Raw genomic sequence first — 27980 nt, 5'->3', positions numbered from 1 at the left:
TTTATTTCACAAACATACATCCAATACGTACAATCCAAATTAGGTCAATTCAAAACTCCTAAAATATCCTTTCACAGGTTCTTATCTCCACACATTCTTCTTGCTTTTATTTTGAAAACTGAGATTTTTTTCTTTTCTTATTTTTTTTTTTTTTTTTTTTTGCTTTGAAAATAACACACACACGCACACTCACACGCACGCACGCGCGCACGAGGCGGAGTTTAGCGAAGACCTAAGTCGGTGCCTCAGTCCGGTCCAGTTCAGGCTGCATAGCTTCACAGCTCAGCTGTTGTGTTTGACGGTACCGACGCGTGAAGAAGCGGAACAAGCATGTCTGTTAAAATGTAACCGCACATGTCCGGTAACAGTCGTGTTCCCAGCGGGAGAACAAAGATGGACCCTGTCGTGAAAAACACCCAGAAGAAGTTGTGGCTCCGCGGTCTGCTCTGGTGGTCGCTCCTGGTCGAGCTGGCGTCGGGAGGTAACAACTTTTCCACCTTTTTTTCACCCCAAGAAAACAAACAAGAGACTACTTTGGTGGTGCTTTCAATGCCTATTTGTTAATCTCATTACCGTATCATTATATTGGATAGCATGGACGAGTTTCACCAGGTGTTTGTAGTTTACCGAGGAATTACTTTCACCGTGAAGGCTACTTGAGAATGCCAGTGTTATAACTACCACCTCAGTGGTCAGTGCAAATCATCATTTAGCTTTTTAATGGCTGACAGTCATTTTCTTTATATGTGGGCTACAGTGGACTATTTATGAATAATCATGAGCAGTGCCTCCAAAAGCAGGCTCACTGTATCACCTTACAGAGAGGACTGTTTAATGTGTACTGTGCGTGACGTTGAGTGGCTCTACAGTTTCACAGGTCTTAAAGTGTTAACCTCAACAGAATTGATCAAATTGTGAATAAAGTCTGGCTGGTGGGTGTTTGGCTGCAACCAACGATTCATTCATTCAGCAACAACAGATAGTCATTTTTAGCTTTTTTTTTTTTAAGCAGCTTGATTCTGCATGAGTTTCTCAAATTAATGAGGCAAATAACATCAGTGTTTATCTCAGGTAAATGACTCTGGTTAATCAGTGCATGCACAAATAGGGACTGTGATGCCTGTGGGAAAAATCTGACTGTGACAACAGCACACTGAAATTAATATCAAGAAATGGACAGGCGTCGCTGCATTGAGGGATCTAATGGGGGGGTTCATGAGTCACAGCTTCAGATGTATGTATGTATGTATGTTTGTTATTTGCATTCATTAGCCTCTCTGGTTGATTTGATCCCATGCATGTGTCATCTAAATTCAGCGTGCATCCATCCCCTCTGGGGATAATCAGGAATTATTTCACTGTGACTCACTCTCACCATATCCTTCATTGTAAAATAACTACATCATAGACATTAGTTTCACCTCAATGCATATATATATATATATATCCCTTAGTTTTCCCTTAGAAACCATTGCTAGAACACCCACAATGCCTCAGCGCCAGAGTGGCATGACAAGTCAACAAAAACCCGAAGAGGCACTTCAGTCAGGCCGCATCTCCGCTCTGTTTTGTAAAAGTGAGCACACAGGCAGTGACAGGCACTGGTCTTGGCCCTCAAATTAACTGTAAGCGGGTGTTCGCTAAAAGGTCACTGACTTTGTTGTTGAACAAATGTTTTTTTAAATTTCGCCCCCCCCAAAAAAAACCCACCTCTTCTGTTGTTGTGTGGGTATTGTTTTCTGCTAGTGCACCGTGCTCTTTCATTTACACACACACACACACACACACACACCCTCCAAAAAAAAAAAGTCCATGTTTGAGCATGAGTCAAAAAAAAAAGCTGTAATTATCTTCTATCTTTTTCCATCTTTTCAAGAATTCAGTAAACTTTGGGGAAGACCTTTTTTTTTGTTTGGTTGTTCTAACCAAACATGACGGTCAATCATATGGCTTTAATGTCACCGCGACAACCACCGAAATACAATTGAGCATGCATTTCCATCCCTGTGAATCTAAGGGAACAAATGTCATTGCCTTCCTCTTGGCCAGTTATTATTTTTTGGGAAATGCTTCCTCCCTGTTCCACGGAGCCAGTCAGATGAATGAACATGATGTATATATGAGAAAGGACAGTAAATTCAGTCAGACTGACTCTGGGTCAGAGAGAGGATGAGTCATGCTCTGTGCCTGTGGGCCAATCAATAAGTTTGTTTCCCACTGAATTCATCAGTATCTTAAGGCCTGACTGCTCTGTTAATTAAAGTTAATTTGATTTAAACAAACAACAGGAATAACAGTATTTTTTTCTTTAAAAACATATCTATATTTATATATAAATATATTGGCCTGTATGTCAGCTGGAAGACTTTTGGGAGTGTTCTTTGGTAAAAAGAAAAACAAGCACCTGGATGATATGTTTTTTAAAAATACATTCAAAACTTTTTTAATCTTCTGTCTGCCCTTTACTTGATTATTCAGCCGGGGCACATTTCTATGTGTGAATCGGGGCAAAACAGTGCAACTTTCTGGGTGTGCACAGACAAACATCAGAGCTGGCTGATGGGAGCAACCGTGTGAGGTTAACTGGAGAACGAGTAGCTACTTGATAAGATGTTTGACTAGAATGTTTTTAATTGGGATAGATAACATAATGAGTCTTAATCAAAGGATGGGCTCTTTTTGATTTACAGCCAATGGCTTAGTAAGGTATTCATTTGAAGTAAGATTAAGAGGATAAGATGATAAGATAAGGATCTGCAAGGCTGCAAGGGTTATTAGTCAATTGAAAGAAAATCAATCATTTTGACAATTGAAAAACAATTTATTATTTCAAGTCACTGTTCAAGCAAAATATTCACTGGTTCCACTCCATTCCTTCTCATTTGTGATAAAGTGCCGTGTCATTGTCATTTCTGGTAGCAAACTGAATATCTTTAGGTTTTGGACTGTTGGTCGGTCAAAACGAGACATTTCAGGATATTGTTTGTGAAAAAAAAAAATCTTTCACTATTTTCGGGCATTTTATAGAAAAAACTCAAGAATATAATTGTCAGAATAATTGATAATGCAGGTAATTGCTAGTTGCAGCCCTACAAAATATTATTTTTGTTAAGATAAACTACAGCAGATAAATAGAAACAATGGACTTCTGACGTATGAACCAAACATAAACAGTGTAAATTTAGACTATCAAATTATGACATACAGTATACATGTAAAATGATGTTGTTTATAATTCATCCGAGAAGATTTTTAAAGACCCAGTTGCAATGTGGTACTTTACAATTCGGTGATGTAACTGGGAGATGTATCAGTCTAGAAGAAGAAAGACAGATTTGTTTGTCTCAAAGATACAAAAATAGATTTTGTAAATGGGCGATGCACAAAGACCGAGTTAGCTGTACGCAAACATAAAAAAATCAGCCAATTATTTTTGAGAAAGCCTGGGAGATGAGGGAAAACAAACTTCTCTCACTTCGGCTAATCAGTATATATTATATATATTTTTGAAAGTCTTTGATGTGTGATGTGTTTCTTTTGTTTTAGAACAGGATGCATGTCACGTTTGATACACTAAGCAATCAGCTCCTGTTGACTGCTGACTGTATATTGATGTGGCCAAAGGGCTTATTCACATGCTTTACTGGTTTAATTGACTTGATTTATACTGCACAGTCCATACAGATTGGATTCAGTCGAGCCAATTAGGGCATTAACCCTTTGAGGAGTAACAACAATGCATTAACTCACATTATCTTTATCTAGCCTCCCCGGTGAGTCACTCTGTTCCATTAGCAGTGCTCTGTTTTAGCCCTGGGTCATGATCTACATATACTAATCAAACGTGGAATAGCCACATTTCTTCACAAGAGGCTGACACGTTCGTTAACCTTTTTTAGGAATATGCGTGGGAGCCGTGGAGCTCGTTAAGAAGTGAGCTGCTGGTGCGGGGTCACGAGGGGCTCACGATGAGAGCGCTTCAGAACGCGCCAGGGCCAGATTACAGGGTGATGAGAGATGGCTGGGAGGGGAGGTTAGGAGAAACAGCTGGGTCCGTCCGCCACGTTGTTTCTGGAACATTTGTGTGGGGACGTCAGGGCCTTTCATGTTCAGGTTGAAGGTTCCTGTCGGGGCAGGGCAGGCCCAAACCTGTCCCACTTCCCTCGGAGCTCCCCATCCGCATCCTCCGCCTCTGTTGTGGCGTTAAAGTCAAACACCTTTACAATAAAAGTTATGTCATTCCTACCACTCTGGACAGTCCGCGAGCAACTTTCTCTTAAAGCCACAAAACCAGCAGACCCACATAAATGTTGCAATTCTGTTGCTATGTTTTGTTTCATCCTAAGAGGTTATTATTCTACATGTAAAAGGGCTTCATAATTGCACTCTTGTGGTACTTTGATGCGTTTAAATTGTCAGGGTGACAACAGGACCACCAGGAAGGGTGAAGCTCAGCAGGGAATCTTTCAAGCATTCTTTTAAATCGACTGAGGTATAATTTGTGCGTAATGTACTGTGTTTATGTGTGTTCTTCCTGCGCACACACACTACACTTATAAAGAACAACCAGGATGATAAATGACTTTGCCTTGCCTGACTTTTACGTCTAAATGTCACATGTTGGCTATATTAAGACCACAGTGCTTGCCTTGACCTGTTGTGTATTTTGCTGTATTCGCCCCAACTGTACTTTCTGCTCTGTTTCCGAGTGTTCAGCATTGAATCATCAGTCTGCAAAAGACAGCAAGCACCACATTGTGAACACACACGTTCTCCCTCTTATTCCTCTCTTTGTCATTTTATTGACAATCTATCCCCCCCTTGTCTCCAATGTCTTCTTTCTCCAGCTTCCTTCTACGGCGATGGCTTTGTGCAGCTCAAGGCGACCGAGTCGTCGGACCGTAACGCGCTGCGCATTCGCTTCCGAACCTCCAGCACCAGCGGCCTGCTGTTCCTGGCTGCCGGCCAGACCGACCACTTCCTGCTGGAGCTCCACGCCGGTCGCCTGCAGGTGGGTACATCCGTGGCCCCCGGCGAGTGAGCATATACGTTCAGGCACACATGAGCGCACAAACACGTACATCCGCAGGCATGCAATACACACAGATATCTGCTGTGCCTGATCACATGCACGCGTATGGAAAGACATGACTGACACACACACACACACACACACACACACACACACACACACACACACACACACACACACACACACACAACCACCCTAAGCATGGCTCCATCGCCTTTGACGGTGTCAGTCTCTCGTCGCGGTAACACAAGCAGACAAGCCTGGCTGGTGTCAACTCCATACCAGTCACTTGTCACAGTGGAAACCAGGAGGTTAAGCAGCAGATCTTTGTGTTTAATTTATCTGAGTAATTGAGTGATCATTGCGTGATCATACTGTTTGTTCGCCTGGTGATTTGTGAGAGTGCAACCCCTCTGCCTCATTCGGCCTCTCCCAACAGTTATATTATTTTCTTGATTTATCAGTACCGCTTGTATGAACTTTTTCTTTTTTTTGGCACTGTAAGCACTCTGTTATATAAAGTAATATAGGGCTATAACTAAAGATTATTTTATGTATTTAGTAATGGTCGTATTACATTGAAAAAAATGAAATGTCCATCGCAATTTCTCAGAGCTCAAAATGACGTCTTCAAATGTCTAGTTTTGTCCGTCCATCAGTCCAAAATCCAAATGTGTTCAGTTTATAATCATATAAAACAAAGTAAAGCAGCAATATGAGAAGATATGTTTGGCACTTTCGCTAAAAAAAACAAAGAGGTGCTGAAATTATTTATTTTACAAATCTATTAACAGGCTAATCATTTCAGCTCTGATTTAATGGACAGGTACACTTCTCTTTATATAATGTTATATGCTATAATAAAAAAAGGGCTGTATTTTTTTTTTTATTCTATATAAATGTTCAGAATTTTGCCTATCTATTCAAATTTAATTTAAACTAAACTAATTAAAGTTAAAATACACACCTCTGGCAATTTGTTTCTAATAATGACAGAGTATCTTTGCGTTGGGCACAGTTACAAGATTTAGGATCGGTGTGTGTGTCCCAAGTTGGATGCACTATTTTTAGCCCACAACACAAGACTTGCTGGAAGGATTTAAGGGTGAAATACACTTGTCACCTTAAGACAGCTTCTAAGACATCCTGTAAGCAGCTCTGCCAGGCTAAATCAGCATACAGAATGTACAGATGTACTGTGTGGAGCTCTTGTTTAATATGCAGACACATAGGTGTCATAAGTAACACAGGAAGTTGTAAAATATGCATTATATCTTTTGTGCATCATAACTCAAGAAATCCTTGTGGCTAAGCTTCTATTGGTGCTACCGGGAATGAATCACGACTACGTTACATTGCTCGTTCCTGCTCCTTAAACTGGCACAGGTCACCAAATAATATTATGTTCTTTCGCACAAGTTATCCCCGGGCTCGTGGTCTCATTCTGTGTGAGTCAGACATGAGCGTCGCTCCCTGGAAACCCACGCATGAATAGCAGGGACTCAGGAGCAAGCCCTGACACGCACGTCATCTAAATGCAGCATTAACTTGAGATGGTGACATGATGCTCTGCAGACATAGCTGAAGGCAAGGAGATAATAGTTCTCTTCCTGCTTTAAAAAAACGCAGACAAAGCTCTCTGTTGTAACAAAGGTTGACATCAGAATATAAGCAGTCTAAATCCTGTGTTTCCCTTTCCAGGTGTCTACAGTTATAATGTCATAGGTTATACAAACAGTTATTTTATCCTATAATTATATATATATTTAACAATCTTGTCTTCATAATCTTATTAAGCAGTTTGTGCATGTTTAAACAAGAGTCTCTACAGCTACGGTAGAGGCCCTGTGAGGCTCTGCTTTTAGCAAAATGCCATTGTCAGCCTCCAACATATTTACAAGGACGTTTCTAACATGCTGATGTTTAGTGAGAATTGTTTACAATTCATCCTGAGGCGGTCATAAATGTCTACAAAAGATAATGGAAATCCATCCAGTATTTGTCCAAACATGTATTCAAAAACAAAATTGGTAACATCAAGAAAAGTTGAGGCGTCACCGAAGCCATCAGGATTCATCCTCTAGGCACAACTGAGATTTTGGTACAGAAATTTTAGGGCGATCCTTGTGACAGTTCTGAAATGTTATTAATTCACAAAAATAACACCAACAAACTTGTGGTGGTGCAAGAGGAAAAGTTAGGGGATCAAGTCAGTAGGCTGACTTGATCTACTAGGTACCATGAATGTCTATACAAGTCCAAGTGGTGGACCATCTGACCAACACTACCATTCCTATAGGCACGTCGCAAGCCTGACAGCAATTATTCTGAATGAGGGACATAAAAAAATATCTTATAATAACTGAAAAAACTGATTTTAAATTGCATTGCTTCTTAGATCAATATATGCATTTACCTTTTTATTAATGCAATCTAGCATCATTCGTAATTATGTTGTTTTGTTTCTTCTCTTAGCTGAAACTGGACCTTGGATCAGGGGAGGTAGTGTTACAGTCAGACAGAGGCACCCAGCTCAACGACCTGGCCTGGCACTCTGTGGAGATCCGCCATGACCTCTACAACGTCACTCTGACTGTGGACAAGAACTCTCACACGGATATAAAGATGCCAGGCTCCCACCACGATCTCCACGTTTTGGATGGGCTCTATGTTGGAGGCTCAGGAGGCCTGGACAGACTTTACCTCGCCAGAGACCTGATCGGTTTCCGAGGCTGCATGGACGAGGTGGTCTTTAACGAACACGACTTGCTGTCATCACTGAGGCCGTATACGGGATTCAAGAATGTCCATGAGGTGTCTTTGGGCTGCAGTCCCCAATTCTTTGCCACCGAGGAGGACCCTATCAGCTTCTTCAGCTCCAGGGCTTACATTTCTCTTCCAACCTGGAACGCCCAGCAGGAAGCGATATTTGAGTGTGTTGTGCACACTTCAGCCAAAGAGGGAGTTATCCTGTACAATTCCGCCAGAGAGGGGAACTTTGTTGCTGTGGAGATTCAGGAAGGTTTGCCAGTGGCCATTGTTGGGAAAGGTGGAACCAAAACCGAACTTCGATCCCTCACATTCATCAATGACAGGAAATGGCATTCTATCAGGTTGCATTTCAGTTCCAAAAGCCTTGAGCTTACTGTTGATGGAGAGATGGTGAAAAGCAGCATTAGCTCTGGTTCAAAGGGGCTTCATCTTAAAGGTTATCTTTTTGTTGGAGGTATCGATGACGGCACCAGATCAGACGTCAGAAAGGTGGGGCTTGCCTCCGTGTCTGGAAAGCGTGTCAGAGGAGGTTCCTTTAAAGGATGTTTGAAGAATATTGAAGTCAATGGAGTGAAAATGGGTCTCTCCGATGCGGTAGTCACCAAGGATATCTCAGTTGGTTGTGAGCCAGAGAAAGAACCAGAACCCTCGACCACTATGAGTCCAACAAGTGCTCCGGTACCCCTCTTTCGCTTGGCGACACCAACACCTACACTTCACATGTCCACTCTCGCAAGGGGCTTGGACAGAAAGTACGGCTCGAATTTTGTGCAGCTCAAAAACCTTGTGGTTCAGGAAGGCGGTCGAGCATCTCTCGAAGCCAAACACATCAAGGTTCTCTTGGACTTCAAGAAGCTTGGCATTCGACAGTCTCAGATCATTTTCCGAATTCAGGAGCAACCAATTCATGGTCAGATAAGGCTTGATGTCGATCAGGACCAAGAGGAGAACACATTCAGCATGTTGGACCTTTGGCACGGACGAGTGATGTATATCCATGGAGGCTCCGAGGAACCAGATGACTTCTTCATGTTTTCGCTGTATTCTAGCAGTAGAAAGCAAGTTCCTGATTATCTGAAGGGCAACAAATTGTACCGTTACAATATTACCATGACTCCCACAAACGATGCACCTGAATTGAGTCTCCCTGAGGGAAATCTCTTCGTCCTGTTGGAGAACTCAAAGAAACGCCTCACCACTGAAATTCTGAAAGCCACAGACATCGACAGCAGCTACACCGACCTTGTCTTCTCCGTGCTTGGCAACCTGAACGCTGATGCAGGATATTTGGAAATTGAAAACAACCCCGGCGAGGCAGTTGCCACGTTCTCATATTCCGACTTGGAGGATCTGAGGGTGTTCTATGTTCACACAGGGGTTCGAAACTCAAGGATAGTTCTTAGAGTTAGCGATGGGGAAAAGGTCAGCAACACTGTGGTCCTAAGGGTCATGGCTGTAGCGCTGGAGTATAAGATTGCCAACAACACAGGCCTTGAGATCATTCAAGGAGACACGGCTATACTTAGTTCAAAGCAGCTGGCTGTGCAAACCAATGCTGGGAAGCAAGTCGTAGACATCCGATTTGATATCATTGAACCCCCTCAGTATGGAGAACTCCAAAGACTTCACTCAAGCGGTGAATGGAGGCCTACTGACTCGTTTTCCCAAAGGCTTCTCGAAAAAGAGCGCCTGAGGTATGTTAGCACCTATCAAGAAATCCAGACATCCAACGCCACTGATTACTTTAAGAGCAAAGTAAATGTGGCTGCAAGAGCAACCACTGAAATACTCTTCCCAATCACTGTGAGGTGGGTGAGGTACCGCCTGGTGAGGAACGTCATGATGGACATGGATAAAGTTAGAAAAGTGACGCTGGACTCGGAGTATCTTTTTGCCACAGCTGAAGGTGTGGCTCTCTCCGAGGAAGACATTCATTACCGGGTTCTCACCACACCAAAGAAAGGGAAACTCCTGCTCGGCACCACAGTCTTGGGGAAGAACGCGACCTTTAGCCAAAGAGATGTAACCGACCGAAAAGTACATTACGAGCTCGTCGACCGGCCTTATGAAGATACAAGTGACAGGTTCAAGTTTCACCTGGTGTCCAAACACTCTCAGTCACAATACTACGAGTTTCGGTTTTCCATTAAAGCTGATGTCAACAGCGTGTTTATGAGAAATGACGGACTCTCACTTCAGGAGGGAGAAAGTAAACTTATCACGAAAGACGACCTGTTTGCAGAGACTCTGAGCACAAAGGATATGTACTACACAGTAATAAGCAGCCCCAAGCATGGGAAGCTGGCCCGCATTAGCCAGTCAAATTCCAACGCTAGCTACGACAACATCTTAACCTTTAGTAACCAGGATATATCAGAGGAACGGATCATGTACATCCATGACGACAGTGAAACAACTCAAGACGAGTTCACCTTCATGGCCTCCACAAGCCAAGGGTTCAAATCCTCGATCACAGTAGATGATATCGGCTCCAAAGAAGGAGTTTTCAACATATCGATTCAGCTAATCAATGACCAAAAGCCGGCACGTGTTATCGATAAAGTCTTCCATGTAGTAAGGGAAGGACAGAAGTTACTCACTATAGAGGATTTGCGTTACCATGATGCAGACTCTGACTTTGACGATGGCCAGTTGGTTTACACTCGTCGTGGGATCCCGATGGGAGACCTAGTGCTGGTTAATGACACCACTCATCGGCTGTTCCAGTTTCGTCAGAGGGACTTGGAAGAAAAGCGAGTGCTGTTCATTCACAAGGGCGTGAGCACGGGCAGGTTTGTGCTCTTTGTCTCGGACGGGAAGCATTTTGTATCGAGCCTGTTAGACATCAGCGCGCATGACCCTTTCTTAAGGGTTGGCAACAACACCGGCCTGCTGGTTCAGAAGGGCCAGTCCGTAACATTTTCCACAAGTAATTTTAGCGTCATATCAAATTTGGACATCAGAGATGACCAGGAAGTCATCTTCAAGTTGGACGGGGCTCCCAAGTACGGGGGACTTTATGTCAATGAAACAAAGGTGGAGTTGTTCTCACAGTCTGACCTTAAGGACGGGCTGATCTCCTACCGGCACAATGACAGCAAACATCTTGCCGACCATTTTAACTTAACGGTGAATGCTAAAGGTCTTCAACTTGCAGTGAGGATCAACGTGAAGGTTTACCTGGAAAGTCATCAGAGGCCTCCCATTGTGCTGCATCACAACATCCTGCTGGTGGAGGAGGGAAAACCAGTAAAGATCAGCGAAACAAAGCTAGAGGTGAGTGTTTCAGAAGAGAGACATATTGAGAGTTATTAATCATCAATTTATATTTTGGTTCCAAATATATGATGGCAATTTCAGGGCCAATACCATCTTTTTTTTATTTTTATTGCTATTGCAATATATGTTTTAAATATATTTATAACTTGTCTACTACAACAATCTGCTTTTTTAGAGTTCATTTTGTTATTGTTTTCCTCTGTTATTTAACTAGTTGTAACTATCCTCACCTTTACTGACGCTAATAATGTTAAGAATTCCAATGTTTTTATTAATAACAATGATATGTATACTTGTGGTATGTGAGCGCAATGTTTTATTTGAAACATTTTATGTTCAGAGCTTCCAAACCTGATTCTAAAAATATTTAATTTAACAACCTGCATGTTGTGGTGTAGTTTCGGTGTCAGAGGGGGAACAACGTCTGTAAGGTAATCTAACTATAATAAAAGGACAATATCACATTTTCCAGTGAAATTCCTTTTTTTTTTTACTGCTCTGCTTTTTAAGGCTTCTGAAAGGGTAGAAACTGAAAGCTGACCAGTCTTTGTTTTACATAGATGCCACGTTACATTGAGACCAAAATGAAAACTAAATGTCAGTGGCGCATGGGACATTTCAATTTTTACCAATGAATATGTTTTCTGATCGCTGCAGGTCACTCACGAGGACAACCTGCCATCTGAGATTGCATTCACAGTCAAGGTGGCCCCGTCTCATGGCTTTCTCCGGCGTTTTGTCGAAGCGGAGGAGCGCTACGTCGGAACCCAGCAGTCCCCTGTCAAGATGTTTACCCAAGAGGACGTGAACGGCGGGAACATCCAGTACGTGCAGGCTGAGCCCAGCAGAGTGAACGACTCTTTCCTCCTGGATGCCACCAACGGGGTGACAGACGTCAACGACATCAGGATGTCCGTCGACATCATCCCACGCCTCATCCCGCTCCGGGTCTCCAATTTCACGCTGAACGAGGGCGCGTCTAAGGCGCTGACCCAGGACGTGCTCAAAGTCACCAACCGGCACTTTTCGGGAATCAACTTCCTGTATAGTCTGACCGCCCCCCCGCAGCACGGTCATGTTGAACACTCTCGACATCCTGGTGTGGCCATCACCTCTTTCACCAGGAGGCAGGTGAGACATTCTGACACATTCCTATGATTGCTACAGAAAAACAACAATTGAGCAGCAGTTGATTTCAGGATGAATCATTTTATGTAATGTGTCTGTTTTTTCATTCATATTTTTACACATTTTTGTTTTTTGACCACGTGTACAGGCATTTTGTAACTTAAAATGCAATCGTAATGAAATTACTGTCTAGCAGTATTAAGAATATTTTGATAAGACTGCTTTTATTGATTGTTATTGAAGTAGGTAACCTAAATGTCAGCTGCATTTTTTGTGTAGTCCACCGCCACACAATGAGTTTTTTTCAAATTTGATCCTACTCTGCAGGTGTTTTTAAAATGTTTTGTTACCTAAAATGTATTAATTAAATCCCAACATTAAAGGAAGGAAAAAATAACATTAACCTGGGTTGACCCATATTAATCCTACTATTTTCTAAGATTGTACAAAGCAATGATGTGTCACGAATCTACAAATATAGTGTATTGGACCTGTTTGGAGTAAATCTTTGCAGCTTTAATTTCAGGATCTCCCTAATCATCTCCATGATCTTTTCATCAGGTGGAGCACGAATTCATTTACTACGTCCATGACAGCAGCGAAACCTCAGCCGACAGTTTCACCGTGGCGGTCAATGACACGGGCCTGAGGAAGCAAAGCGCGGCCCAGACGGTGTACATCCAGGTTTCAGCTGTCAACGACGAGCCTCCTGTTATTACAGCCAACAGGGTCCTCAGGGTGAGTCGACACTGTCGCTCTAAATTTAAACTCTGGACTCTTTCTTTTTTTTTTTTTTTACTAACACGTCTGGCACCATAACTTACTGTCAGACAGTTTTCATGTGGGCAGTGTTGCAAGTTGCCATGTCTGGCTGGCTGGCTGGATTAGGAAAACTATGTTTGCTATGTGGAGGAGGATCCAGGGAGGCTGGCAGCACAGCACAGACATTTGGGGGTGTCTGGGATTTGTAGTAAGGCCTGTTGTGGTGCTAAGGTGTTAAGCTTTCAAACTAATTATCCTACTATTAAAATAAAGCGCTGCTCTTTGCTGGGTCGGCTGCTAGTGAAATAAAAGAGGCAGCTGCTATTGTTCAGGTTGACTGGAAATTAATTCAAAGGCTTCTTATGAGTGCAAAAGAGTTTAGATCAAATGGAAAATAACCCACAGGCATAACACGGACAGAAGGTACTGCTGCTGAAAATATGCCACTTGCATTAAGTCCATTTCACATGACTGGCAAGTGTTGAGTGGCATGACGGCATGGGCTGGAAATAGCAAACACTGTGACCAAGTAGTCCTCAGTTCAGCCCAGTTTCCTCTACTGCACATCGCTCTTCATAACCTGCTGGTTATTTAATATTCCTTTAGTGAAAAGCACTTTGACCCGCACACTTTTTAAATATGTAACTACTAAAGAAATTAGACAGAAGTTGTCCTGCGTGTGTCCAATGCTCTGAGCAGTGACGACTTGTACTCTTGGCAGCTCTAGTAGCGGGAGTTGGGAGAGGTCCAGCTGGAAAGAGAGGCTGAATTTCAGGTCTCTATTGTCCGTGCAGCTTTGCCCCAAATGCCTTGAATTCCTCTGGGATCCTGCAGACTCGGAGAGGAGCGACTTTGAAAATTCCCTGCCCTGTCAGGAAGCCGTTTCAATTAAAGGCGATTTAATTAGCAACCCTGACTATTTTCAAAAGGGATCTGCTTTTGTTTTTTCTGACGATTGTCACTAAGATCATTATTCCATTAATTATAACAGTCATTATTTCACAAAAATGTGAGGTTGAAGGTCTGGATTTTATCCACCAGGTGGCTCTCTGCGACTGCACTTCAGGAAACTGTTTTGAGAGATTTACAGTCCCCTTACAATCACAGAGTTATTTATTCATTCCATAATAATGTATTGGAGAGCTAGTTTTGTAACAGCTTTGATGTTCATATTTATAAAGGATTCATCAGCTTTCGTAGTCATCAATTATACCCAAGGTCTTTATGTCTTATGCAAGATTGAAAGAAAGCTGAATTAAAACCCCAAGATAAATATGATCTAGTGTGAAATGGATACATCCTCCAAAACACAAACTATTTAGTCAAAGGCTACGGACAAAATAAATATCATCCAATAAAAAAACAAAACAATTAACCTTTTGAGTTATGGGTTATATTTAAGTAAATATATTCATGTAAATATAACCCAGTACAAAATACATTTATTTTGTAGTTGTGGCAGAACTAACATTTATGACAGAGAGAATGCCATCACAATGACACATGTCAGCAGTCTGTGGTAAAAGTGGGAGTTAGTTGTCACTTAGAGCTGTGAGTCTGTAACATTTAGTATTTATCTTATGTGACCTCCTGACAACAGAAAGGGAGCTTAAACTGATAGCTTGTATTTTTTAAGTTGGGGGTGAACCATAGACTGTATATGGGTTTGATGAGGTACTTATCCATAGTCAGTGTATAGTACAGTTTGGAGAAAACCGAGAGGAGCACCAGCATGGAAGCAAAGCAATGTTCTGCTGTGGATGTATTTTAACCTGCTAAAAAAAGGCCCACCTAAAAATTACTTTTTTAAACTCAAGTTTTAATGTACGCTATATACAGAATATTTTCACAGCTTTACCCTCACATCAGACAGTCCTTTTTAATAAGTAGAAATGTGACAGGGAACTGAAACAGCCCCCAGACTCTATTAAAAACAACAGCAATTTTACTTTACAGACCGCAGAAGTTTCTGGTCTATCTCTGACTGGATCGGGTCGTCAGTTTGTGTTATTGTGTGACTTTTGTGAATCCTTACCAACTGAAGTCCCCAATAATACAAACTACCTAACTGATCAAAGCAAAGGTAGACCAGCAGCTACTGTGTTCTGCAAGGTAAAATGACCTTTTCTTTAATGGAGTCTTGTGGCTTTGGCGAGCGCATAGACAGATAGAACTGCCTCGTCATCTTCTGAAGGTAAAAGCCACAAGTCTACTAAAGCACCTCAACCAACATCAAAACAGTTGAGGTTTGGCAGTCGAGACTTCAAAGATGTGAGTGTTGCTGAAGTTTGTTTCAACTTCCACCTCCATCACTAAAGCTGCAGCCTGATGAGCAGCAGACACCTCGTCTAGTTTGAGCCATTGATCTCAAACCCCGAGGGGCTGCTCGTACAAATTGATTTCCTGTGTCTCTTCTTTGAATTTGGTGAGTCACACCAATGCTGGTCCCCAGACTGATCCCGCTGTGACTTCCTGTTAAACGTGGGATTATCGGAGGTGCAGTCATTTCCCGCTAGACGAACACACACACACACACACACACACACACACACACACACACACACACACACACACACACACACACACACACACACACACACACACACACACACACACACACTCACACACACACACATGTGGCAAGTCTTTTCATGTAGGAGGACATTATGCTGTGGGACTGATGCGATGTGTTCGGTGTCCCCATGTGGTGGGTGGATGTGGGGTTTGCAGGTGCTAATTGAAAAAAGTACCCTTGTGCGTCTGTTCCAGTAAGTAACACTTAAAGCCAAGTGAGACGCCAGCTCACTGCCAGTTACACCCACACCTCTCATTTCAGCATTTTAGGCTAATTTTATGGCTGTTTTGACTCCAGTGTCACCTGATATTTAGTGGTTTTAAAAGGTAAAGTCCACCCTCAGATTCTCCCACACTCGTATCATCTATCATATAATGATAGGCTTTACATTCCTGCAGCTGTTTTTCTTTTTTTTGCACCCACTTTTTTTTTTTGATTCTCACTTCTCATATTCTCACTTTTATCACTGACGTTTCTCTCATTAACCAACTGTCATAGAACAGCAGAGGATAATTTCCAATAAAAACACTTGCTAATCAACTACTGTGTAAACACCACCATGTTACTGTGATCACACCAGAAAACTGCAAACCTTGCGGCTGCATTGCACTTATGCACGGCCTGCTAAAAAACCTGCTCAAAACAGGAAACTCTTTTGTACAAAAATGACCGTCTGTAATTTGAATGGAATACACTCCAGACTATGGACCTAACAATATCATTTATTGCAACCCTTAAAGCTGCTATAATCAACATTTTTGTATGAACATTTATGTGAAAGTTGAACCTCAGAGTGACAAACCTTCAGATAATACTATTCCCTATTGGTTCCCCTTGGCTCAACAGAGCATTTCAGATTTTCAGTAGCTCAGCTCTTTTATTGATCAAGTAGTGAGGTAGTGTTCACACAAGCTACATCACACCAAGCAGCACCACCTCCCATCTGATTCACTGGCCAGGAGCTGCACATGTGGCTACTTAGGCGCGCGACGGGCTACTCAAATAAAGCAAAACCTGCTGATGGGCGGCACGGTCCTGTTTGGCTGAATAACGGAGCTAACGGCTAACTTTGAAGGAGGTTGCATTGAGTCGCATTACGATACGTTCAAGCTCTATTACTCTTTTAGTATTGGTCGAAGGTAAATCACAACATCATCATGATGTGTTCGAATGTCATCTTGTAAAATTCAGTTTCTGGTGAGAAATTTGAATAATTCCTGTTGTTTGAAGGAGATGTTTTTAATAGTTATATAAAATAGATATTAAGGAGATTATGACTTTTTTAACTTACAAACACTAAGCAACTTGTAATTCATAATTAAAACTACTCGTTTAAAGATCATTTTAAATCAAAGCATTTCATTAATTGAAGCGTATGTTTTTAACCACTATAGATGCCAATAACACAGCAAAAAGATAACAATTTAAATTTTTAACAAAGACACCGGCGCTATCAGCCCATATGGCTCATTTTGGCGCTAAAAAAAGGATTGGGGCATTTCTTATCATATTATTAGATTACATTATAAAATACGCTTCAGTTATATTTTTCTAAATATTAAATATTTGTACAATAATAGCAATGACTTGCAATGAAGTTGGTTCATTCATTGTAAAAAAAAAACAAAAAACATCTACATCTTTGATGTAGTTAAACTACTTTTACCATGTTGCTGTAGCTTAGCTTGCTACATTTCTCTGTGCTGTATCTTCAGTGTAGTGAAGCTTCATTTATTGTAGAGTTACTGGTAGCTTATAGCTCACTGCACTTTCCAAGCAGCTTGCCCAACACTGTTCATTTCCAGCCGCAGCAGGCAGCTGACAAAGTTAGCGACTAGCTGGTGAACACAGTGGAGCGTTTAGCAGAGCCAGATATGGAGTGAATATTTGCACTAGGTGGCTACAAACCTCCAATTGTCAGCTAATGCTGTCTCAGTGTCATGGGACACTATAATAATAGAAGTAATATTAGATAGCAGTGGTAGAAAGTAGATGTTGTTAATGTTATTAGTAACACCTGTGCTTTAGTTACCATGATGAGTCAAAATGTCTCCTGTGAAAAAGCCTCTTCAACTAATCACATTTTATAAGCCATGCACCCTCATGATTTTCGTCCTCCACTGTGGAATCACTACCTGCGTTAGGGACAGCGGCGTGTTATGCAAGAGTTTTCTCCGGCCCGGAGTAGAGAGGCTCATCATTTTGTTGCCAAGTGTTCTACACAGTCCAGTAACTTCGTGCTCCGCGCGCCAATGACTTCCTCTGTTCCTTCGCGTTAGCTCGAGGCTTTTGAATCTACAGCGAAGCGTCTCGCCGACACTCACTGCAGCACACCCAACTGTGTTTACAGCCCGCGTGGCTATATTTAGTCCCTGAGATGTCCTTCGTCTGAGTTACTTCATCGAACTGGACCCGAGTGATGCTCAGAGTGATGGTTTTCACAGGTTATTATTAGAGAGAGAGAGAGAGAGAGAGAGAGAGAGAGAGAGAGAGAGAGAGAGAGAGAGAGAGAGAGAGAGAGAGAGAGAGAGAGACTCACACCCACAGCATCCTGGGGCCATCGTATGTGATGATGATGAATGACAAGGACACATGCTTGTGTCTCGCTTCCTTTTCAATTATATCATATCTGAGCAGAAAATAAAGGGCATTAGGCATGATCCTGTTCTGTCCTATGGACAATCGAAATTAATATTTTTGAATAAGGGGGATTCATCAAAGACTGGCATCCAAAAATAAAAAATAAAATGTTTATAGCAAGTTGTTTGCCCCATTGTATAACAAACAACAATATGACAGGATTTCATTCCATCTATTCAAATAAAATGTCAAGTTAGCATTTGGCTGTCCAATCCCGTTAACATGAGCCGTGTCAATCAAAACTCCTCCATGCCCTCATGTCCCTGGAGGTCTATGTTGTCATGGAGATAACAGATGGAACCTGTCGTCTCGTCCTGTGTCCAGGTGTGGGTGTCCTCGGTGACGGAGATCAGGCCGGAGGAATTGAGGGCTCAGGACCTGGACACGCCCCCTGAGGAACTGCACTTCATGGTGACCCCACCCAGCAACGGACACCTGGCCCTGAAGAGCGCCCCCATGAAGGCGGTGCTCAACTTCACCCAGGAGCACATAGAACAGGGCCAGCTGCTGTTTGTCCACAAAGGTAAGATCTGGTTTTCATTTTTCTACCAACTCCTGAAGTATAAAAACTTCCCAACACTGGAGAAGCCAGAAGACACTTTTTAAATAAAAAAAACAAAATAGCTAGAAATGTTTTTTTATTTATACAAACTGCATAAAACAGACAACAGAGGAGGGATCAAGAAGCCATGGATGTGTACAGTGGTCCTCCCCCAAATTCCAAACTACAAAAACTATTAATAAAATACACCAGACACAAAAAAACTGAAATGGGACTTAAAAAATATCCAATTATTAAATCATTCCTCTGTTTCTGTGGAGAAGGATCGGGAAGAAGAAAAGACTATTGCCATAAAACTTTATTATAATTTATCATTAGATTTGTAGTTGGATAGTTTGGTCATATCGTGTTGTCATCCCAAACAAATTGTAATTAAAAACTATAAAAAACAGCAATTTGATGTTTTTGTTAAGTATATTTTGAGGTTTTGTCTCCTCAATATTGGAAATGTACGTCACTCCGCTTGTGGTGCTCAGGCTTTTTTTTTTAAAATATTGTTACATTGATTTCAATCATATTGTCCTGAATATAACCTGTAGTGAATAGTTACTAAAGTGATGATTATCTTTTTATTCTACATCATGCTTTGGATAATGCAGGTATGCCAAATGTAATTCATGTGTTTGTTTTTTTTTTAAATTCAAGACATATTGTTGTTGTTGTTCCTTTTGCGTCCACTAGAAGATGCTGTTGACAATTCCCCCAACAGTTTGAGTAGCTCTCTACTTGAGTCAACTAAAGTCATAGTCATCTGCAGGAACATTGTGAAACTTTTTTTAATTTGGCCATTAAATTACGAGCAGCACTGACACAGACAGACAGTTTGACAGACAGTCTGTCAACATTTGATATTGTCAGTCTAGGATTAGGTTTCTGCTTACTGCTCTGATTCCTATAGGTTTTTTTCTTTGTCTGTACTAGCAGCAGGAAAGGTTGCAATGATAGTGTGCAAAGTGACTCGCCCTTATGTTGAAGAATATCTGTCTTTATTACACACATATACACAGGAGCAAGTATAGACACTTGATTTTGATTGAGCCTTCCCCTTTTGACTGTATATTCCCTATGATATATATATTTTTAATTTATTTTTTGTTGCAGAAACCAGACGCAGCTTTTTGCATAGGACAAAATAAAAACATGTCCTCAATAAATTGCAGTTCATCCTTTGCAGCAGATAGAATCCAACAGATTTCCCTAACAGTCCTTTAGTCAGCTTTTGAATAGCTTGCTTGTTTCATTGTATTTCCAGGTGCCATGTCTGGAGGATTCAACTTCCAAGCCAACGATGGCGTGAACTTCACTCCCAGGCAGATCTTCAGCATCACTGCCAGAGCCTTAGTGCTCAGCTTAGAGGAAAACCATCCGCTCAAGGTGTTTCCAGGTAAATCCCTGAAGAGCTGATCATAAAAGGATAAAGATAAGTATTGTATTGGTGGATGCACTGGTGTGTCTCTTTGGTACAACTTCTTCCTGTTTTCAAACCCCACCTTCTGCCTGTGCTCATCATCATCCTTTTTTTTTTTTTTTTTAGCTTTTTTTCCTTCCTCTCTTCAAGATAACAGAAGTGTAATTCCTCTTTTTCAGGCTTTTGGTTCATGATGAAACTACAAAGTCGCTTCACTACAAATGAACTGAAACATCATATTTTCGTCTGTCTCTCAGTCATACGCTCAGCTTTTTACTTGTACTTTGAATATCCATAAGCAAAGTATTGATTTCCTCTTTTTTTTGTCTCGATAGTCGGGGCTCAGTTGAAGTGTTTTTTTTAAGCGGGTGTGTTTGTGACACGTTGCTCTCTCGTTTGCTGTATTCTCTAAGGTTTAACCAGCCTGACTACAGTCTCTGCTCAGAATTCTTTCGGTTGAATAATTCAGCACCTTTCCAACGGCCAAGTCATTACTTTACCCAAATAGCAGTAAATCAGCTGACAGCGCGTAAACGTCTTGATGTAAAGTACACTGCTTTAAGCGTGTCATCTGTGTCTGGGAACGCATTTCTAGTTCTGAGATATTCCAGCGGCCTGGTTTGTGAGCTAGAAGGAGAGGATATTGTGAGGGCAGCAAACCGCCAACTGGCACGCTCTGCTGAGCTTCCCAGCCACAGGGGTGAGTGGGTACTTGAAAAGCCGTGCCACTGTCTGTCTGAGGCAGCCCTGTTCGGTGCTTTGTGCCAGGCAGGGCAGAGAGAAGGCGGGGGGGGGATTGTAGCTTTAACTGACAATGACGGGTTTTGATAGGGTGACTTGAACCCCTTTCACGCCGATGAGGTGAGATTAATGTTTTTCTCCTTCCCTGCAAAGCCCCTCATGTGTGTGGGTGAAAAGGTGCAAAGACTCACTAAATGGTCACATATGCCTCATTAGGGAAAGCAGCGTTTACCTGAAAGCGTGCTGACAGGAAGTCGCTGTGGTGGTGCTCGCAAATACCACACGAGACTTCTCAGTAAGAGGACATTAGCTCTTACATTATGTCGAGCTCTTCTTGAGCACACAAAGCTTTTTTAGTGCAAGGTATTGTTACTGTTAACATGGCCACTGTGGGAATATAGAGTGCTGCAAGAGTGAAGATGTGACCACCACTTTTATGATTTTTAAAGCGTCAATGAAATTGACAGAAGTAAAAAGCTAACCTTGGAGATTGCTGCTTTCTTTCCAATACAATGGGAGTATATGGCAGTCTGCTTGTGGTGTTAAAAGCGCCAAATAAAATACTTAAAATAAATCATGACTCGGCTACTCAAGATAATCCACAAACTTTTTTATGAGCGGTTTCATGTCTGAACTATTTTCTTTCTAAGATTAGTTCCTACGTAAAACTGTTATTTGAGAGAAGGCAGACATCTCTATGGCCCATATCTACAAAACTAGGCAACCCACACCAACACAATCTAGACTGATAAATAGGACTACAGGTAAAAAGAAAACTGTAGTTTTGATTTTTGGGTGAACTGTCCCTTTTTAAAGCTGCTGCTCTTTAAGCTCATTTTTCTCAACACATTAATAACTAAAAGCATCTCAGAAAAGTAGGATTTTCTAAAGTGAGGGGGACATGTCCCCTCTGTCCCCAGTTTTTGATTGTTTTAATTATTTTCCTTAAATTCCTGAGAGCATTTCCACATTTTACACCAAAAGCTGCACAAAAACCTAACAATATAGCAAAACCCATCTTGTGCAGATTCAGAGCGAGGAGAGGTTTACATTGTAAAGAGACAAGAAAGCCCGTCTCTCCCTCTTCCTCTAAGGGGGAAGTATCCCATGAGACTCTAATAAGGAGGGTGGGAGAGCTCACGATATGCGATGAATGAATTTCACTGTGCTTTGACCCCTCTTCCCCTCCATCATAGCCTTCCATCATTTATCAGCAGTCTTTTTATAGGATCCCACACAATCTTCACAGCGGCGGCAGAGCTATGGAAGTCTATGTAATTCATCCTGAGAAGAAAAGAAGCTGGGTCCCCGTTATCATTCGCATGAGACGCATACGCATCTTTATATTTTCCCCAAGTGGACGCATTCTGCGCCCGATACGAGCTGATCCACTTTTAAGTTCTTGTTCCAATTTTTACGTAACACCCCACACTGCAGTCGGATGGTGCTGTAAAATAAAAAAAGCCTGTGATGTCTGCTGCACAGCTTTAATTTGACACATCAAAGGATTCTGATCGGCCCACTGCAGCTCTTGTTTTTGCATAATTTGGGGTCAAATAGAAGTGAAACGCCTCCGGAGTGGAGGAAAACTTGTAACTTTGGATGCAGCCGCACAAGAGTTTTAACGGTGTGGTGACGGCTCAAATGAACACCAGACAATAAAAAATAAACGTTTTCATGACAGATATAGTTTCATGATCAATTATCTGAGCCATTTCACCAGTAATACCCATGATTCAATTTCACTCCTTTCCCCCAGGCTCTTCTACTCCAATCACAAATGAGGTTTTACAAGCAGTGACCAATGACATCAGCAACTCCTCGAACCGTGTCATTACATTCAGTGTGATTCGGCATCCTAAACTGGGGCGCCTGGTGATGAGGCAGCCAGACAATTCAACGGTGGACGTCTCCACTTTCACACAAGACATGGTGAGTGAGCAACTGGAGGCCAGAGCAACACTTTTCACTCATTTTACATAAGAATATATTTTTTAAATAACATACAAAGTATGTCAACCAGTTTAAGATTTAAAATTCCTCTACTCATGTGGAAAGTTGCCAGATTTCCACGGTATTAATAATAGATATTCTGCATCCTCATTGAGGAAATTGCCTTTGTGCTTTTTTAGCTTTTTTAGCTTTTACGTAATCAATTATTTCTGACGGATTGTGATCTGACACAGTTAAAGCTGTGATGCTCTGTGCACTTTATTTACTGCCGAGCAAAGCAGATTTAAATGAATGATGAAATCTGACACATACCGCTGTAATGTCTGAAGAATTATTTATGCCACTGAGCTGTTTATACAGTTGATTAAACCATCAGTTCACTTTCGGGGTATGGCTGATCTGCATGTTGTGCAAATTTGTTGATGTGAATTTATTTTTGGATGGCGGTTCGCTCTGAGGATCCCTGGATTTTTTCTACCTCAGGTGGACAGGAAAGAGGTTGTGTACATTCAAACCCCCATCGAGTCTGTGGGCTGGGAAGCAATGGACTCCATGACCTTCTCTGTGGCGTCGCTGCCTGCTTCTCTGGACAGCCAGATCTTCAAAATCGACATTTCTTATGAGAATACTGGACCTGAACACAACACAGTGCTGCTTGCAAACACAGGTATGAACAAGAGTAAAGCAGGTATGAATTTTTACTAAGTAATTGATCGCATCGAAATTTTGACTTTATAGAACAAACTACCTGATTGTTGAGACATTTCACTGAAAACTACAAATATGAGCCTCATGATGGCTTACCCTCTTTGGACCACAAACGTCTTTAATTTTATGGCAATCCGTCCAATATTTGTTGAGATATTTCAGTCTGGACCAAAGTGGTGGAGCAATCCACCAACAGACGTACAATGAGCCATGTCACTAGCATGGCTAAAAAGCTTACGTTTTTGTTTATGTGTGAGTCGTTTTGGTCCCAACCGTGCAAGATGCAATTATACAAATTCCCAGGTGTGTAGTTGGGATCAAATTAAAGGGCGAGGTCGAAGATGGGTGTGGTCAGAGCAAAGGCGCCGGAAGTAGGGGGGTAAGAAGTACGGAAGGCGTCACTGGTCACCCCACTTTACTCCCCTTGCATATTCAGCATTGTGGCTGTTGCGATCCCATTAGAAGAGGGTCTCTAGTTATCACTTAAAAATGTTATAAAATGTTATCCTTGGTGATTTAAGACATGTTTGCTTGGTGCTAGGTGCTGAGGTGACTGAAGGGGAGAGTGTCATCATTGACGAATCCAAGCTGGATGCCACCAACCTGATGTCTAAGCTGCCCACACCTCAGCGGAGCTCCCATGAGGTCTGGTTCCAGGTGACATCTCTGCCTCAGCACGGTGTCATAGTGGTAGGTGAGAGAAACCTCACCAAGGAGAAACCCAACTTCTCCCAGTTCATCGTTAACAAGTACGGTATCACCTACAAGCACGACAACTCAGAGACAACTCGTGACTCTTTTTTATTCAGCGCATGGCTAAATCCTAAAGGCAAAACTGCTCAACGCCCTGAGGATGACGTTGATGTCGTTGAGGAGCGTTTCAACATCACAATCACGCCTGTGAATGATCAGCCACCTTTGCTAAAGACCAAAGCTCCAAGTCTGAGGTTGGTACGAGGGGATACAGTCGCCCTCGGGCCAGAGAATCTCAAAGTTGAAGACATAGACAATCCTCCTGAGGATATTCAGTTCTCTGTGATTAGCAAGCCAAACAATGGTTACCTAGCTCTCGAAGGAAGTTTGGATGAGTCAATAGTGGCCTTCACCCAAGCCCAGATCAACAACGGAAGCGTCTATTTCATCCATGATGGAAGCTCTGTCTCGGGGGTGTTCTACTTCAGTGTCACGGATGGACATCATAAACCAATATATAAACTCTTCAACCTAGAAGTGACCGAAATCACCATTTCTTTGGTCAACTACACCGGATTGACACTGGAGCAAGGCAAGACATCGGTATCACTGACCCAAGACAACCTTATAGCAGAGACCAACGGGAAAAACATCACCATCCGCTACCAGATTACCAAGCCTCCCAACTTTGGAAAACTTTTGAAGGACAACGAAGAGGTTACACAGTTCGAACAGGAGGATCTACAGGCTGGAAGGCTGTCCTACCACATGATCTCCCTCACCTCTTCAGAGGACAGCTTTGAGTTCACCGCCTTCACTTCAGAGGCAAATGTGACCGGCCAAATGTTTAACATAACCGTCAGACCTTTGATCCAGGTTGGGAAAGGTTTGAGGATTCCCAATGGGATTGTTGTCAAACTCAACCCTAGCTACCTTAATGCCTCTGAACTGGCCAATATCAGTGATCGTGACCCTATATTTGAGATAATCTCCCAACCAAAGTATGGGAAGGTGGTTCGGACTAAAACTAGAATGTCCAAGAGAGCTGTACCGGTCGAGACCTTCACCTTTCAGGAGCTGATGCAGGAGAAGGTAGGGCTGGAGCTGAATGCCAACATGACCGGAGTTCAAGAGCTAAACGACTCCCTGGTGTTTCTACTGAAAGCTCAGAACATCCAACCTGCTAAAGGAGAGTTCCACTTTACTGTCGTGCCATATGATCCGGCGCTTTTCCCGACCACAAAGAGCCCCATCCCAACCACGTCATCTGTTCCTCAGACACCGATCCAGACTTCCAGAAACGGAAGTGCTTCGTCAGTCCTGTCTACAGCGTTCCTCTCCACCCAGCAACCAAGCAAAAACCATCAAAAGTTCAAGGCACGCAACCGCTGGGGAAGCTCCAACAGAACTAGCATTTTCAGCACGACTCTTGGCAAACCAACGCATGGAGCAGAGGACTTTCCCTTCAGGAACACGCCGGTACGCGTAGAGTCCTACCCGCAAAAAACCTCCAGTCCGCTCCTGGTTATCTTACCACTGCTGGCCCTGCTGCTGCTCATAGTCATCTTCGTAGTCCTGGTTATCTTTCTTCGACACTACAGACAAAGGAAGCAGAACACTGCCTCACCAAAGGAGCCACCTCCCCCTGGTCTTGTAAGCGGTCCGTCCTACCTAGGTCAACCCCAGAGGAGCACAACAGTTCCCACCGTGACTGTCACTCCATTGAACCCCAGCTGCCCAGGTAGCCCTGTTCTAGATCGGTTACTGACACAGAATCAGACCTCAGCTTATGATACCATTGATTCAGACATGCTCATAAGTTCTTGGAGTAACGGTTCTCCTGCGCCAACTTCCCAAATTATTCGAACCGCCACCCCAACTCTGCAGACGAACCAGTACTGGGTATGACCTTCTACAAACCAATATGTGTTGGAAAATGCTGTAACGGGCTTTAAAACTGCCTAATTAAAATGTGGTATTACTTAAACGAAGCTGCAACTAATCCACTTAAAGCTGCATTAATCAATATTTGTATTAATACTGAAGCAAATGACTGTTATGTGTAATGTTTCCCTTGAGGTGACAAACTTGTTATCACCCAACTCTGCAGCTTTATGGAGCTTTTTTTTTTTGTCTCATTTAGCTCGTCGTTACGTTTTTTACCGATCATTACTGCTTAACGGCAAACATTGAGCAAACTAAAGACCAAGATTTCTTGTCGAGAGTTGGAGAAGGCTAAACAAGAGCTAATAGGTCACCATATGGCCAGAAACACAGCTCCTATTGGAGGATAACTATGCTCTGTTACTGCTGGATTAATTACTAGGCAATTGTTTGCTTAGAATTAGTGATAATACTGTTTATCAAGGCTGAGTGTAGCTTGTTTTTTGTGATAATCTGCCCCCTAGTGGCCAATAACTGATTGATGCAGCTTTAATGATGGATTAAGCAGAAAACCACCACAGTACGTTAATCAGCATCCGCACATCTTTTGGTTTTCTTTGAGTCGCTCAATCCTTTGAAACACCGGTTTACAACCACTACTGTATATTGAGCTTGGTGGGACAGATTTAGTTCCCTTGAGCATTTTTACGAAGCGGTCATCATTGTGGTAAATCATAACCTATGTTTGGTGCCTAACGTATGTTTCATCACTCACATTGTTATCTGGTCCTCATGCACGTCGAAGTCTCTTCCATAATGGGTCCTGATCGTCGGAGAGGAGGGTGATGCTAACAGCGGCTTGAAACTGTGAATTACTAAGAATGACACTGGCACAAAGATGTATAGTCCGAGCATTTGAACTGATTGTGCATATTTTATATCCTTGTTCTGAATTATATATTATAGTATATCAACTTTTTGTAACTCAGGTATTTTGTTAACGGTCAGTTACTTCATGTTACCTTTAACGAGGGTTGCATGTATCGTCAATAATTGAGCTCTTTGTTTGAACATAGCAGCATTGAATATTATCCCAGCATGGCTGTGTATTAAAACGGGACAATTGAAACGGCTGGTTTTGTACCATTACATTACAGTCATTTAGCAGACGCTTTTATCCAAAGCGACTTACAGGAACACTATTCAAAACAATTATTTATAGGCCTGAACAAATCACACCAATGAAAATAATAGCACTGTTTTTTCAAATGTTTTTTTTTTATTTTAATTTTACTATGCACAGTATTTATATATTTTCAAGAAGAGCGTAGTAAGAAAATCAAGGCACTGATCTTAAAAGATGACACAAATCTACACTGTATTCTACCCTCCTACCCCTCAGTGAAAAAAAAATTGAAAATAGCAGCTATTAATGTTTTCCATTCAAACCTTACAGATGAATAGAGCCTATTTGTCCACATACCTTTTAAGGAGATTGAGCAGCTAACCCTAAGACACTCGAGCACAAGGAGTGCAACTTTGTTCGTCTACAAAATGACAAGAAACTGACAATTGTTTTGACTGAAACAAGTGCTAATATTTACATGAATTATTACTACTTGGTGGTTTGACACTGTAATGATGTTTCTACTGTAAATGAAAAGGTACTGCTCTGGAAAGTTATGGGAGATGAGAAATTTCTTTCACAGAAAACCACTAATATTGTTACGGAATAATTTTGAACTGAAGAGAAAAGTCTGTCGGGTGTATTCCAGTCTCTCATCTGAATAATGTAACCTGATATGTAACAGAAGTGTCATATTTATTTATACCGTATTTTTAA

At 42.0% G+C, this 27980-nt stretch overlaps 1 protein-coding gene across 1 annotated transcript; it reads left to right on the top strand.

The window, feature by feature from the left end:
- Window positions 1-216: 216 nt before the first annotated feature.
- Window positions 217-27980, top strand: cspg4ba (chondroitin sulfate proteoglycan 4ba). The gene is made up of 10 exons (XM_054611344.1): window positions 217-481; window positions 4848-5011; window positions 7508-11080; window positions 11741-12214; window positions 12773-12949; window positions 18513-18711; window positions 20003-20134; window positions 22659-22831; window positions 23336-23519; window positions 24102-27980. Exons 1-10 carry the CDS (start codon window positions 355-357, stop codon window positions 26159-26161), a joined length of 7263 nt encoding a protein of 2420 aa, XP_054467319.1. The 5' UTR covers window positions 217-354; the 3' UTR covers window positions 26162-27980.

The sequence above is a fragment of the Anoplopoma fimbria genome, chromosome 13 (genome assembly GCF_027596085.1).
Source record: "Anoplopoma fimbria isolate UVic2021 breed Golden Eagle Sablefish chromosome 13, Afim_UVic_2022, whole genome shotgun sequence".
Lineage (NCBI taxonomy): Eukaryota > Metazoa > Chordata > Actinopteri > Perciformes > Anoplopomatidae > Anoplopoma > Anoplopoma fimbria.
Note: the sequence above shows the minus strand (reverse complement) of the source record. Positions and strands in the feature narration are given on the sequence as shown.